The 13,901-nt window shown below is 48.4% G+C and overlaps 2 protein-coding genes across 2 annotated transcripts in view; both read left to right on the top strand.

Moving 5' to 3' along the window:
• Positions 1-3,179: 3,179 nt before the first annotated feature.
• On the top strand, positions 3,180-4,496 carry LOC136942371 (neurexophilin-2). Its single transcript, XM_067235288.1, has 2 exons — positions 3,180-3,200; positions 3,675-4,496. The coding sequence occupies exons 1-2, from the start codon at positions 3,180-3,182 to the stop codon at positions 4,494-4,496; spliced, it is 843 nt and encodes a 280-aa protein (XP_067091389.1).
• A 2,052-nt stretch (positions 4,497-6,548) lies between these two features.
• The window catches only part of shmt2 (serine hydroxymethyltransferase 2 (mitochondrial)), an 18,182-nt gene continuing 10,829 nt past the window's right edge, over positions 6,549-13,901 (top strand). Inside the window, exon 1 of the mRNA XM_067237012.1 lies at positions 6,549-6,656. Within this exon, the coding sequence (XP_067093113.1) occupies positions 6,624-6,656 (33 nt within the window). The 5' untranslated portion in view covers positions 6,549-6,623. The remainder of the gene's footprint in view (positions 6,657-13,901) is intronic.

The raw sequence follows: 13,901 nt of genomic DNA, 5'->3' as shown, positions 1-13,901 counted from the left end.
TGTGTGTGTGTGTGTGTGTGTGTGTGTGTGTGTGTGTGTGTGTGTGTGTGTGTGTGTGTGTGTGTGGAGGTATGTGTGCGTGTGTAGTAGAGAACATCCAAATCCAGTCTCTTCCAGGAGGGCGTTTGTCCAGGAGGGAGGCAAGCCAGTCACCTGACTCCCCCATGGCAGATCAATGCCTCCTCCAGCCCAGACACAAATGAATTGATTGTCACCGATAAAACTCCAATTAAACAAGTGAACAAGCCTGGGAGTCCACCCACACAGCAGGCCCTCATCCCCCTGTCCTTCCCCAGGGAGCAGGCTCCATGTCAGGGCAGTCGTGGGCGGGAATGGCCCCTCTCTGGACCAGCGCTCTACAGGATGGAAAGCAGCGTTGGAAGGACTGACCAAGCCAGATCACAGAGCAGGTTGAGCAATCGATCCACAGCTTCCTATCGATGAAACCGGAGCGTAATTGCGGCTCTCAGCGACACCTCAGGAAGCGGGATGAGGGGCTGAGTTTGACACCTGACCCAAGCTTGTGATGGTGAGAGGAGGAGAAAGATTCCTCTCGTCCATCGCTGCTTCTCACTTAGAGACTCTCATCCCCACCCTCTCCTCTCTACCCCATCCTCTCCCCATCCCCCACACACCCATCTACACCACTTTACACTGCCCCCCCTAATTCCACCCGAACCCATCTTAGACCACCGGAATGAAGTTAAAGATGCTTAATGTTGCAGGGTTCTCCTGCTGCCCCCTCCACATCCCTGCCCTCCCTCTCTACCTCCTCCACCCCCCTCTCCATCTCCACCTTCTCCCCCTCCCTCTCCACCTTCTCCCCCTTCCTCTCCACCTCCTCCACCCCCCTCTCTTCCCCCTCCCTCTCCACCTCCTCTGTGTTATAATCACATTCTGGTTCCATCGGGTTGTCTGGATCATATACTGTTATCCTGCACAGCAGCCCAGAATCCTCTCCATCTTCCGGTGGGTTCTTTGTATTCCAGGGAAACAGGACACAAACACGGTGGATCATCACAGCTGAGAAATGTTGCAGTCCCACAAGTATATTTAGCCTCGGAAAATTGTGTGTGCGTCGCCAAAATAGACTTGTTAGTTCTAGCTGAACTTGTGGTTTCTCAGCTAGGTGTGTAAGAATCTTTCTGATGCTTCTTGCAGGCCAAGGAACCCCAGAACCAACAACCCTGAACCCAGACACTGTCTCTGGCTAACAATGTTTTGCTATTCTAATGGGGGTCGATCAAGAGGACATTTGGTCCCCACAAGGGTAGTTAAACAAGACCAGTCTCACACACACACACACATACTATCCCTTGCCTCTAGAACAAGTCTGGCCATGCTGAGACGTTAGTTAGTGATAGAGAGGTTAAGGTGAGTGATAGAGAGGTAACAGTGGTGTGTTGATAGAGAGGTTAAGGTTAGGGTTAGTGACAGTGAGATAATATCTCCATGGTGGTTCTTCTCTGTTCTGCGTCTTCCAGCGCCCGGGCCTGCGTCTGACAGATGGGTTCCTGCGCACACTTCTGACAGCTCTGCTGACAAGGCTCCCAGCTGAACCCTCCCCCTGCGTGTGTGTGTGTGTGTGTGTGTGTGTGTGTGTGTGTGTGTGTGTGTGTGTGTGTGTGGGTGTGTGTGTGTGTGTGTGTGTGTGTGTTTAGCGTACAAGTATCATCTACGCCTCGCGCTTCCTGTTTTCTGTCTCCCACGTCGTCAGCAGACAAGTCTGTCCGTATTACCGTGGCTTTGATTTTAATTCCGCGAGTTCACTTCACGCCTCCTCGTCAACTGACCCCAGGGAGCCGTCCAGGGTGATGCCTGTTTGGAAAAATCCTCATCAAGTCGTTAATCAGTCGATGGTCATTCGTCAAGGGCTTTTTTTTTGCTAATTCATTTGGCCAGTGATCAATAGACCTCCAGTCAGTCCTGCTAGATCAGTCCCCAGAGGATGTGCTCTCACAGGCCCTCACAGGAAGCAGCACAGAAACAGATACATTAATTGAATGTCTGAATACATTAACAGCTGTATTGAGCACCGCGCCGCTGTGACAAATGCCGACATCAGGTTGTAATCGTGTTTTGATGATTGATGGTTAATAAGGAGAGGTTTGGCACAACGCTGGTGTCTGCAGAGAGCCGGGTCAGGATCGGAGGAGGCAGGACTCGTTCTTGCGTGACTAGACACCGAGTCTTCTGAAGCTGTCTGCCGCGAGGTTAGGGTTCATCTGCCGCGAGGTTAGGGTTCGTCTGCTCGCTGTTTTGTTTGTCAATGAGAGGGATGGTTGATGGGAGAGCTGCCACCCTGTTGGTCTTCACTCCAACCGTAATCTAACACACTTGATTCAGATCATAATCTGGTTGGTCAGATGAATCAGGTTTCTTGAAGCTGAGTTTGAAGTGGCGTCTTCCAAGAGGGTATCTCTCCAGGAGCAGGGTTGGAGTGTAACCCTACAGGAGGGTATCTTTCCAGGAGCACGGTTGGATTTTGTGTGTAGGTGCGTGCACGCCTGTGTGTGTGCGAGCGTTATTGTGTATGTGTGCGTGCGTGCCTAAATGTGTGCCTGCGTGCCTGTGTCTTTGTGTGTGTGCGCGCCTGACTATTTGTGTGTATGTGTGTGTGTGTGTGTGTGCGATTAGCAGTGACGTAATTGATGACGTGATTGATCCAGTCAATCAACCTGGTGAATCGTCTCCCAGGCAGAGTGGCACCATATGTCACAGCCAGCACTTGTCAGCATGCTTTTACTGTGTAAAACCAAATAAACAATTAAGTCCTTAAAAAATAGATGCTCTGCAATTAGAACATCGCAATGTACTAGTATTTTAATGACTGCATTTCCCCTGAGGGATAAGGGTTTATCGCACATTGAAAAACATTAGACAACAACAGACACATTAACATGTCACATAACACTTTAATAGGAAAAACGCATTATAAAACACAGCACAAAGAGAGGAATGAAGCACGGTATTTCATACAAGAGTACAACTGGTTTTAATGGAAATGTTTTAGAGGAAAGATTTCTGAGAATTTTTATTCTCATAACAGAACCGAATGTCCATGTCAGGTTGGTGGGTGAAGGTCAGACGAGGCGCTCTCTAATGGAACTTAGAAAGAAGAGATATGTTACATCTCTCTCTAATTATCTGTCCAGTGAGAAAATGATCTCCATCTAGACATGGAAACTGTGTTCAAGCGTGTAAAAAGAAGCACACTAACATTACTCAAATACACACTATCACACACACACACAAACACACACAAACACACACACACTGACTACAGAGGAATACACATACACACAAACACATTATCCAACCACGGCCCGGCCCCAGCAAACAAACTAACCTTACTGTTGCTGGGTCTGGTCTGTTTCCTGGCCACTCAACTGTACACTTCCGGTCCTTAATGATAATCTGCTGTATTCACTCTACACACTACTGCTGTGTCGCTGTGGATGAAAGCATGAGCTTAACGAATGAAACATCATTTTAAAAGTAAAGTGTGTGTTAAAGAGACTGAAAGTGACTCTCAAAAGAATGCAAATTTAAAAAATATATACCGGTAATAATAAAGATCTGAAGCTTGTGTAAATAAGTGAGAGGATAAAGAAAGAAGCCTGCTCTCTCCGTGTCTAACCTCTTCCCCTTTCTCCTGGGTGTTCCCTCCCCAGGTTCAGGGCCTGGAGAAGCTGATGGACTACCCAGAACTGGGCCCTGCCGGCTCCATGCTTAAGACCCTCCCCTACAGCCTGGGAGGGGGGGCGGGCGGGGGTGCAGGAGGGGCCCCCCCCGGGGGGGTGAAACCCCCGTACCAAACCTCCCGCATCTTCAACATCGACAACACCCCCATGAAGACCAAACCCACCTACAGCTTCTTCAACCCCCAGGATTGGGCCAGGAACCAGTCCATGCTCCTGGACCAGACCGGCTACCGCTCCAAACGCAAACCCCAGCTCAAGACTTCCCAGAAGACCAAGAAGATGTTCGGCTGGGGGGACTTCTACTTCAACGTGAAGACCATGAAGTTTAGCCTGATGGTGACTGGGAAGATCGTGGACCACATCAACGGCACCTTCACCGTCTACTTCCGCCACAACTCCTCCAGCCTGGGCAATGTGTCAGTGAGCATCGTTCCGCCCACCAAGGTGGTGGAGTTTGAGGTCCTGCAGCACCACCAGACCCCTCAGCTCCCGGTGGAGGTCCAGGTCCAGCACACCCCGCAGCAGGCCACCCTGGACCCCAGAGAGAGAAAGACCTTCAACTGCCGGGTGGAATATGAAAAGACCAACCGCTCCAAGAAGCCCAAGCCGTGTCTGTACGACCCGTCCCAGACCTGCTTCTCCGAGCACACCGACTCGCACGCTGCCTGGCTGTGCGCCAAGCCCTTCAAGGTCATCTGCATCTTCATCTCCTTCTTCAGCATCGACTACAAGCTGGTGCAGAAGGTCTGCCCCGACTACAACTTTCAGAGCGAACACCCTTACCTTGGATAGGTCGGAGATGGGGAGGGGGGGGGGGGGGGGGCAAGGGTTGAGATGGTGGGGGGGAGGGAGGGGTGAGATGGTGGGGGGGAGGGAGGGGTGAGATAGTGGGGGGAGGGGCGGTAGGTTTGAGGTTGGATGTGGGGTGGGGGCGGTGGAGGAGGCTGTTGAAGATAATGATGATGGCGGCGGGGTAGGTAATCATGGTGAGGATGACAATGGTGATGGTGGGGACAGTTTTTCCACTCTCAACCTTGGTTGAATTGTGGACTTAATGTGAAATAATCAGCATAATGGTTCAGATAGGGCTGATTTTTTCCAACGACACACCTTTCTATGAGTTGACTTAGATTTCTGTGTAAATAATGTACAAAGCTTTAGAGCTTTCCCTCTTATCAACCCAATGATTACTGTCTGTCTGCTGGAGAATTCAAATATAACATGGAAAAAGAGATGGAGGGAAGGCTTCAGGTACACTGTAATTTTGAATAGATTATAAATACAAAGTTCTTTGTATTTACTAACTCACAAAAATAAGTAACTAGATGAACGTATATTGATTGTGTGTCAAAGTTTGGCGTGACTGATTTAAATAATTCAAATTTAAGCCTAGGCCTTATGGTACCAATGCTGTTGTAAACACTTGAATCAGCTTGGTTTAAACTGGAATTATTTAAATCTGTTGCCTTGGAAGTGCGACACATAAACGCACATACACAGACTGAAATGGGTTTTTATGAGTGTCGCCATTAGCTGGCAGGAAGTGATGATGGCAGACGGTTACCATGTTTCTCAGTTCCCCCTCTCAAATGCTGAACATATGAAAGAGTTATTATGAAAGAGTTATTATGTATGATAAAATGCTACGTACGTTTTGGGTATCCATACAATGTACTGTATGACAAAGCACATTAAAATCTCCTTAACTGTTTATCTGTTGTCTTTTGTTTGGATATGGGGTTGATTCAATGCAATAGTAGCAATCGAATGGGATTGTGCTCTGAACAGAAGGTTATGCTGTACTGCTTTCTGAAGTATTTCACTTCCACTTCAAGTTATCCAAATACTATCTCAAATAATCCTCCTGATCAAAAAATGCCTACATTCATAATGTATTATTGACTTTTAACAATCTGCCTAAAATTCAACCAAACAAGCTCCTGGTTGTATTAATGTCACCACCACAGTAAAATTATAACATAACATCTCTAATTTGTTTTGAAGCACATATAATTCTTAATCCAACAAGCTTGTTCGTATGTCTGAAGATCCAATTTTCGCACACAGTTGTTCTGGACAAGGTACAACCTTAAAGTTATTACCTCTCCACCTTTCTCCACCTCCCTCCACCTCTCTTGCAATGTCTCTGTCTACCCTTCTCCCTGCATCCTCCCTCCCTCCTCACCACACACTCAGACACATTGTATTTTTTCTCTATCTTCTGATTAAGTTTTGAGTCCTTAGATTTCGATTAAATAACAGCTAGACGGTACTAATTGAATCTCCTTCCTATGGCGCTCTGTGGCTTATTATGCTGTTGATCAATGGTGTTCATATGGTGCATCCAGAAGGCGCTGTCCCTGGACTCTGCTCCGAGACGGCTTGGACACATCAGGATACAGAGATTTATAGACCTCTACTTCCCCCGAGATCAGCTCTTCATCACATCCACACTACTCTGTGTGTGTGTGTGTGTGTGTGTGTGTGTGTGTGTGTGTGTTTGTTGGTGGAGGAGGGGGGGGGAGGGGGTAGGAAGAGAGCAAAATAGATCAAAGAGATAGATAGTGAGGAGGTAAAAAGAGTCGTAGAACACATTCAAGGTGAATTCGGTTGAAAACCAAAACGTATTGAAAAAATATATTGTGTTTATAAAACATATCAAACTTCGTTTTATGAAATACCCATCATAAAATTATGCCAACAAACAAAACCGTGCTACAAAGAAGAAAAAAAGTAAGTGTACAAAAGGTCTAACGCCTTGAAACGACAATTCCCAGAGATCCTTGCAATGAGAGTGGGACGCAGAGCGCACGCTCCAACGTTCATAACAGGCTGTCCCAGTCGCTGAGTCAGACCATCTCGAACTGTGTTGGGCTGTCAAGCGTGCTCGCAAAGCTGCCCTTTCTGCAATCCTACAACATGCTGTCAGTTACTTTAAGAAGACTTGCACGGGTGAGTAGCGATGCAATCTCGTGTTAGCAGCTCAAGCTGTCATGATATAAATAAACAATCGATAGTGGGAAGTACGACTGTGTTTCTGGCTGGGTGGACATCTATCTACTGTACTGTCCCCCAAGCGCATTGGACCGTTCGAACACGTTTACATAATCTTGTTAGCAAGCTAGCAAAGTTAGCTTTTCGCTTTGCACTGATAATGAAGGTTGCTTTTTCTCAGTCAACTTTAAGTTTGCTTAAACACTGCAGTAAACCTACCGTTCGCTATGTAGATGTACCTTGTGATGACTGTGTGTGCTTGGTTGCTACACAGTGGCCAGCATGGTGTCTAGGCTTACATTACCTGCATCAAGCTGTCAATCGCATATGGCGTTAGTTTATGATGCAAGCTAATTGTGTGTTAGCTGTTGCAAACACTGGTACGTGGACGTGTAGCTGCCACGTTTGAATCATGGTTAGCTACATGGTTACTAACCTTGGTAACTTGTGTGACCACGGCTAACCCCAGCTAGCTACATCGGCTAACTATGATGCAACTGTCTCGAGTCGGTTTCATCAGCATCGCCTGTCAGCTGTAGGTTGACAGTTCTACAATGGGAAAAACTGCCTTGGGTTTCTGGACTTAATTCTGATTTGGTGACACTTATAGTAGTGCACTTAACGTTTCATTACATTATATTTGAGCAGACAACTTAATGGTTTAATTATTTTTACTCCACTAGGCTGTATTATCAATTGAAGTGAAATATTAATGTATCAGACCTTTGTCGTGTAAGTATCACATGTGCTTTTGGTAACTGGGATGCCTGTTCTCTCATTGTGTGGGTGGTAGAGTTGAGTTAATAGGCAATTAGAGTTGTCTAAATCAGATCGGACTAAGCCGGCCCAGAAGCACAAAGTGCGAAATCAAGATGTCCTACAGTCAGCAAAATATTAACCTTTTCAGGGGTCAGAGCGTTAGAACAGTACTAACTGTAGATAATTAAATTAAAGTTCAGAGAAGGGTTGGAGGAGAATCTCTTTAGTTTCTTCGGTCCTCAGAGTGAGAGTTCACTTTATTAAGAAGTAGTTTGAGACTTTGAGGTAATCAATTATAATATCTGATTCACATGCCAGCCAGCATGCTTTTCCTGTTGTGTAGATCAGTTCAGCGTGCAGCTTAATTTGATTTACCAAACCTCACGTAAGTCCTGTCTTGTTCAATGCATTCAGTTACGTTTTTTTTTTGTCAAAGTACAGGGGATTTGAACCTGCAACCTCTTGATCTGCGGTCAAATGCTCTAGCCACTGAGCTATACCCATGTGTTATTTGAAGCACTGGTAGCTACACCAGTGTCCTGGTAGCCAGTGAGGTAAACAGAGGCTTGGGTTTGGTTTCTAAATTGGCCAGGTCTGAGCAAGTTCAGGACAGGTTGTGTGTGTGTGTTTCTTGGTGTGTGCGTCTGTCTCTCTCTCTCTCTGGGTCTCTCTCTCTTTCTCTGGATCTCTCTCCCTCTCTCTCTCTCTCTCTGGGTGTCTCTCTCTGTGTCTCTCTCTCTTGTGAGTGTGTGAGAGAGAGTTCACCTGAGAGCTCCTGTGCTCATTATCTCTCTGCTTCTATAATAGTTTGTCTGACAGATTACCCAACACTGACAGAGGATATTTATTTGCATGTTTTTGCGCTCAGGAGCCAAAGCTCATCGCTGTCTTCGGCCAATCAACACTCAGTCCTGGGTGTCCTCCCCTCCCCTGGGGGGTGAGGGGGGGGGTACAGGTCTGTCGGTGGGCGGGTGGGCTACACACACCAGACACCAGCGATACTCTTTCTGGTCGTAGCATTCTTGTTGTTTACCTAATGTGTTTTGTAAGTTATGTTACGCCAGTAGGACAGTTATGTAATGACAACTAACTTGTGCTTGTGCTGCCCAAAACATGAACTAAGCACATTAATTTGACACATTTTCCAGCTAATTATGAATAATGGGGCCGTAAAATGAAATGACTGCAGATCGTTGCTTTCAAAAACAGCTTAATGTAATACTTTATTAATCTCTCTGCCAAGTCAGTGTTTTCTTGTTAGCAGACAAAAAAAAGGGTAAAGGGTAAAGTTTGTTTCCTCATAAACAAGTTCTCTACCAGATACAGAATTCCCTGGTACAGAACTTGTATTGTTTAAGTCTTTAAGGAGGGCAGATTGTTCTGGGGGTGAGTGACAGGCAAAAAGTCAGAACAACTTCTAGAGTTCAGTACAAAGGAAATGGTTTCATTCAGATGGTGTGAGGAGGTTCTTGGAGCTAAGGATGACCACAGCTTCCTGGAACCCCCTTTGCTTCCTCTCTGTGCCTGGATGAGGGTTCCTCTCATTCTAGAACATGTTGGCTTCCAGAACATCTGTCCACAGTCTGAAAAGCCTTCTGGATAAAGAGCAGCAAGTAGAAGCGGAGAACTATAGAATGTTACTGTGGTTCTAAGAACGCTGCAAGACCACCAGTGTTTTTTTGGTCTTAATAATTCATTAATATAAAACATATTGTAGTTTATAATAGCCTATATAATATAATATATTATATTATGCTGCTACAAAATAATTGCCGCCGCCACTGCTTCATATGAAATAATTCGCAATAATATGAATATATGGAGCTCTCTGCTCCACGGAACTCAAACGAACGGTCTTTTGCTGCTCTCTCTCCGATTGGAGGATGAGCAACTGAACAGTAACAGGACGTCACTCAGGTCATGACAACTGAAAAAACAACAGCGAGAGTACAGTAGAGCACTTTCTCCTCCCTGGCGGTGACAAACCGAGGATACATCCTCCAGATAGCGCTAGAGAAAACGTAAGCTAGCTAGTTAAATGTAGGCCTACGTTAAGTAAGCTATATTTTAGTTTAAATTAATATTCGCAGTTTTATGTTGGTGGCCAACTAATTATGATTACTGTATTTAATCTTGAAATAATGTTTAAGCTAGTGTAATATAACTTTAGCTAGAACTAGACTGTGCTCAAGCTAAACTAGCGAACTCTGTGAATGTAACTTCAGTAAATAAATTCGAACCACGGGTAGGCCTGATGGCTTCAATGAGGAATATAGCACTAGTAGTAGTTGTAGGCCTATAGCATATTAAGATTTCGATAGCGAGGGGGTCAGAATGTATGCCTCGAAATGTTAAAGGGAAACAAAAACACCCGCTGCTGCTGAAAAAAATCCTAGAGGAAACACTGAATTTATAATTGCTTAATTGTCTTGCTTTTTTATTCTATAGTGCGAGTTAGTGTTAGTCCAGCATTTACAACAATCACGTCCTTCATGTGTTCATGATAACTTTTTTTTTATCACCTACAGCAATATATTCAAACCGCTTACACGAATTGTCGTTATATGCCAAGGTTCATCCTTGTGCCATATATCTCTGCTGTCAATCAGTCTCTGGAAATAACGTGTAAACATTAGACATGGCACCCGCAAGAACTGGAACACTCTCCGGGTTAGAGCGCTGATAAGAGAACTATATCCTGTTATCAGCAGCCCAGCCCACTGTAAAAGAGTGTGTACTCACTACATCACACAAAAAGAAAAATGTAGTATAATGAAAACGTTTTTCAAGTGGTTCCACGCAGACGTGTTAAGTAAATTAAGACACTTGGATCATTGACGGAGTAATGATCCGGACAGCTGTTGCGACGTCCAGCCATTGAAATACAGAAAACCACAGAAATTATCGTTTTGATTAGTGATCCAAAATAATTTTATGTAATAGGTATTAAATATTTTACCGGAGCATTAAACCAATTGATTGGTTTTCATTTTACTAGACAATGTCTCACTTCCTCATTGGGAAAAATGCATGTAAAAAAAAAAAAAAAAAAATCAAGACAAACTGCGAGTTAAAATAAAAATGGAAAAGTCTGGAAAATATTAAATAAAAAGCAATTTTTTGCGGGGTAAACAAAAATGTAATATTAAATGGCGCCTGCGGATGGCCTGTGTTTTGCTGTGCTTTTGGTAGCCAGCATCAATGTTTCTGTTCTAGAAACCCTGTTGACTGGCTGATTGACTGACCGACTTGTTGACTGACTGGTTGAATGTTCGCTGGGTGCGGTATCTGGACCCAGCGAACATAACCGACTACCTTGCTTGGTGACTGGTTGTGTGACTGGCTGGCTGACTGACTGTGGAGCTAAGTGTGTGTGTGTGTGTGTGTGTGACGTGTCCCCAGCCTGAGTGTGGGGGACACGGCCCCTTTGGCCCCAACCTCCTCCTCCTCTCTTCCCGTCATTCCAGATGAATCAGACCACAATTTGTAACGGCAGCCTCCCCATTAGTCAGTGACAGGAAGAAAGAGAGCGTCCGTCAGTCTGACTGATGCTCTCAGGCTGTCACCTCTCCTCTTGCGCCTCCTCTTGCGCCTCCTGCTCCTCCTGCGCCTCCTCCTGCGCCTCCTCCTCCTCCTCCTGCGCCTCCTCCTGCTCCTCCTCCTCCTGCGCCTCCTCCTGCTCCTCCTCCTCCTGCGCCTCCTCCTCCTGTGTTACATGGTTGGTTGTTGTTTGCAGTGGGGCTGATGGACAGCAGTCATCTGTAAAATGGACTCCTCTCATGGCGCCAGGGGAGAGGAAAAGAGAAGAACTTGACTGGAATGATGGTGGTCCGGGGAGCAGTGTGATCAGCTGGGCAAGGGTGGAAAGGAGGGGTGGAAGGCAGGAGAGGAGGAAGATGTGGGGTGGGGTGGGAGGAGAGGAGGAGGAGGGGTGGGGTGGGTGGAGAGGAGGAGGAGGGGTGGGGTGGGTGGAGAGGAGGAGGAGGAGGATGTGGGGTGGGGTGGGAGGAGAGGAGAGGAGGGGTGGGGTGGGTGGAGAGGAGGGGTGGGAGGAGAGGAGGAGGATGTGGGGTGGGGTGGGAGGAGAGGAGAGGAGAGGAGGGGTGGGGTGGGGTGGGTGGAGAGGAGGGGTGGGAGGAGAGGAGGAGGATGTGGGGTGGGGTGGGGTGGGAGGAGAGGAGAGGAGAGGAGGGGTGGGAGGAGAGGAGGGGTGGCAGGAGAGGAGGAGGATGTGGGGTGGGAGGAGAGGACGAGGGGTGGGGTGGGTGGAGAGGAGGAGAGGAGGGGTGGGAGGAGAGGTGGAGAAGGGGTGGGTGGAGAGGAGGACGAGGAGGGGTGGGGTGGGTGGAGAGGAGGAGAGGAGGGGTGGGAGGAGAGGAGGGGTGGGAGGAGAGGAGGAGGATGTGGGGTGGGGTGGGAGGAGAGGAGGGGTGGGGTGGGTGGAGAGGAGGAGAGGAGGGGTGGGAGGAGAGGAGGAGGATGTGGGGTGGGGTGGGAGGAGAGGAGAGGAGGGGTGGGAGGAGAGGAGGAAGATTTGGGGTGGGGTGGGAGGAGAGGAGGGGTGGGAGGAGAGGAGGAGGAGGGGGTGGGGTGGGAGGAGAGGAGGAGGAGGAGGAGAGGTGGGGTGGTTGGAGAGGAGGTGGGGTGGGAGAAGAGGAGGGGAAGGGATGAAGAGAGCAGTGCGTGGGTAGATGTGAGAGGAGGGGAGAGGTGAGATGGGCTATTGGGAGGGGTGGAAAGGTAGATGTGAGGTTGCTGGTAACTGTGGGAGGTGAGAAGGGTAGGTGAGGGGAGCAGAGGGGTAGGAAGGGGAAGAGAGTGGTAGGGAGGGGAAGAGAGGTAGAGGTTCTCTCTCCTTCCCTCCCCTCCCCTCTTTTCTCTCTCTCACTCTGTGTTTTTTTAGAGAGAGAGTCTCACATCGAGTTCACCTTCAGAAGACAGTAATCTGTCGTCTAAAAATAGTCCGGGGACAGATCTGGTCCTTGGATCTGAGCTCTCACTTTCCCAGGATCAATTAATCATCTGTTTATTAATTAATCTGTCCTAACGATGTGGACAGGCAGGCAGGTAAGCAGGCCAGGAGGCAGGCAGGCATAGGGGAGCTGGGCTGGGCTGGGCTGGGCTGGGGGGGCTGCTGGGCTGGGCTGGGGGGGCTGCTGGGCTGGGGGGGCTGCTGGGCTGGAGCTTTCTGTCCCTGAGTGCCTGACAGGGACAGGCACTTAGAAAAAAATCAGGCACAAGTGCCACTCTGCTCACACTGGTTAGCAGCTTAGGGTGACGGGAGGGAGAAGAGAGGGAGGGAGGGAGAAGGGAGGGAGAAGGGAGGGAGAAGGGAGGGAGAAGAGAGGGAGAAGAGAGGGAGAAGGGAGGGAGAAGGGAGGGAGAAGAGAGGGAGGGAAGAATTGTCTTCAGCCACAGACACCTATGTCCAGTGCTGCTGTCACAGCGTGTGTGTGTGTGTGTGTGTGTGTGTGTGCGTGTGTGTGTGTCCCGGCGGATAGTCCGACAGCGAAGGACAGATGCCGTCAGGGTTTAATGACCCGTGTGATTCCTCTGTGTGGTGTGTGTCCTCTGTGTGGTGTGTGTCCTCTGAGACAGACCGTGTGATTCCTCTGTGTGGTGTGTGTCCTCTGACACAGACCGTGTGATTCCTCTGTGTGGTGTGTGTCCTCTGTGTGGTGTGTGTCCTCTGAGACAGACCGTGTGATTCCTCTGTGTGGTGTGTGTCCTCTGTGTGGTGTGTGTCCTCTGAGACAGACCGTGTGATTCCTCTGTGTGGTGTGTGTCCTCTGACACAGACCGTGTGATTCCTCTGTGTGGTGTGTGTCCTCTGAGACAGACCGTGTGATTCCTCTGTGTGGTGTGTGTCCTCTGAGACAGACCGTGTGATTCCTCTGTGTGGTGTGTGTCCTCTGTGTGGTGTGTGTCCTCTGAGACAGACCGTGTGATTCCTCTGTGTGGTGTGTGTCCTCTGACACAGACCGTGTGATTCCTCTGTGTGGTGTGTGTCCTCTGAGACAGACCGTGTGATTCCTCTGTGTGGTGTGTGTCCTCTGACACAGACCGTGTGATTCCTCTGTGTGGTGTGTGTCCTCTGAGACAGACCGTGTGATTCCTCTGTGTGGTGTGTGTCCTCTGAGACAGACCGTGTGATTCCTCTGTGTGGTGTGTGTCCTCTGAGACAGACCGTGTGATTCCTCTGTGTGGTGTGTGTCCTCTGAGACAGACCGTGTGATTCCTCTGTGTGGTGTGTGTCCTCTGAGACAGACCGGGGTGGTGCTCCAGGGGGACCTGGGGGGGGCCGGGGGGGCAGCTGTCTCCTCAGGGTCCCCCCTCCTCCTCCCGCCTCCTCCTCCCCCCTCCTCCCCAGGCTGACAGCAGGCCAGGGTTGCAGGTCCTCTCTCTCCCCCTCCTCACCTCTTTCCCTTTTTAATGTGCCTCCTT

Source organism: Osmerus mordax, chromosome 1, assembly GCF_038355195.1.
Source record: "Osmerus mordax isolate fOsmMor3 chromosome 1, fOsmMor3.pri, whole genome shotgun sequence".
In the NCBI taxonomy this organism is placed as follows: Eukaryota; Metazoa; Chordata; class Actinopteri; order Osmeriformes; family Osmeridae; genus Osmerus; species Osmerus mordax.
The sequence above is the reverse complement of the archived record's forward strand: the minus strand, read 5'-3'. Positions and strand labels throughout refer to the sequence as shown.

Bases quoted from the DNA above. Each gene is read 5' to 3' on its own strand.
- LOC136942371 (XM_067235288.1), top strand. From the start codon at position 3,180: ATGGAAACTGTGTTCAAGCGT. The intron at 3,201-3,674 runs GTAAAAAGAAGC...TTCCCTCCCCAG, and splicing joins TGGAAACTGTGTTCAAGCGT to GTTCAGGGCCTGGAGAAGCT.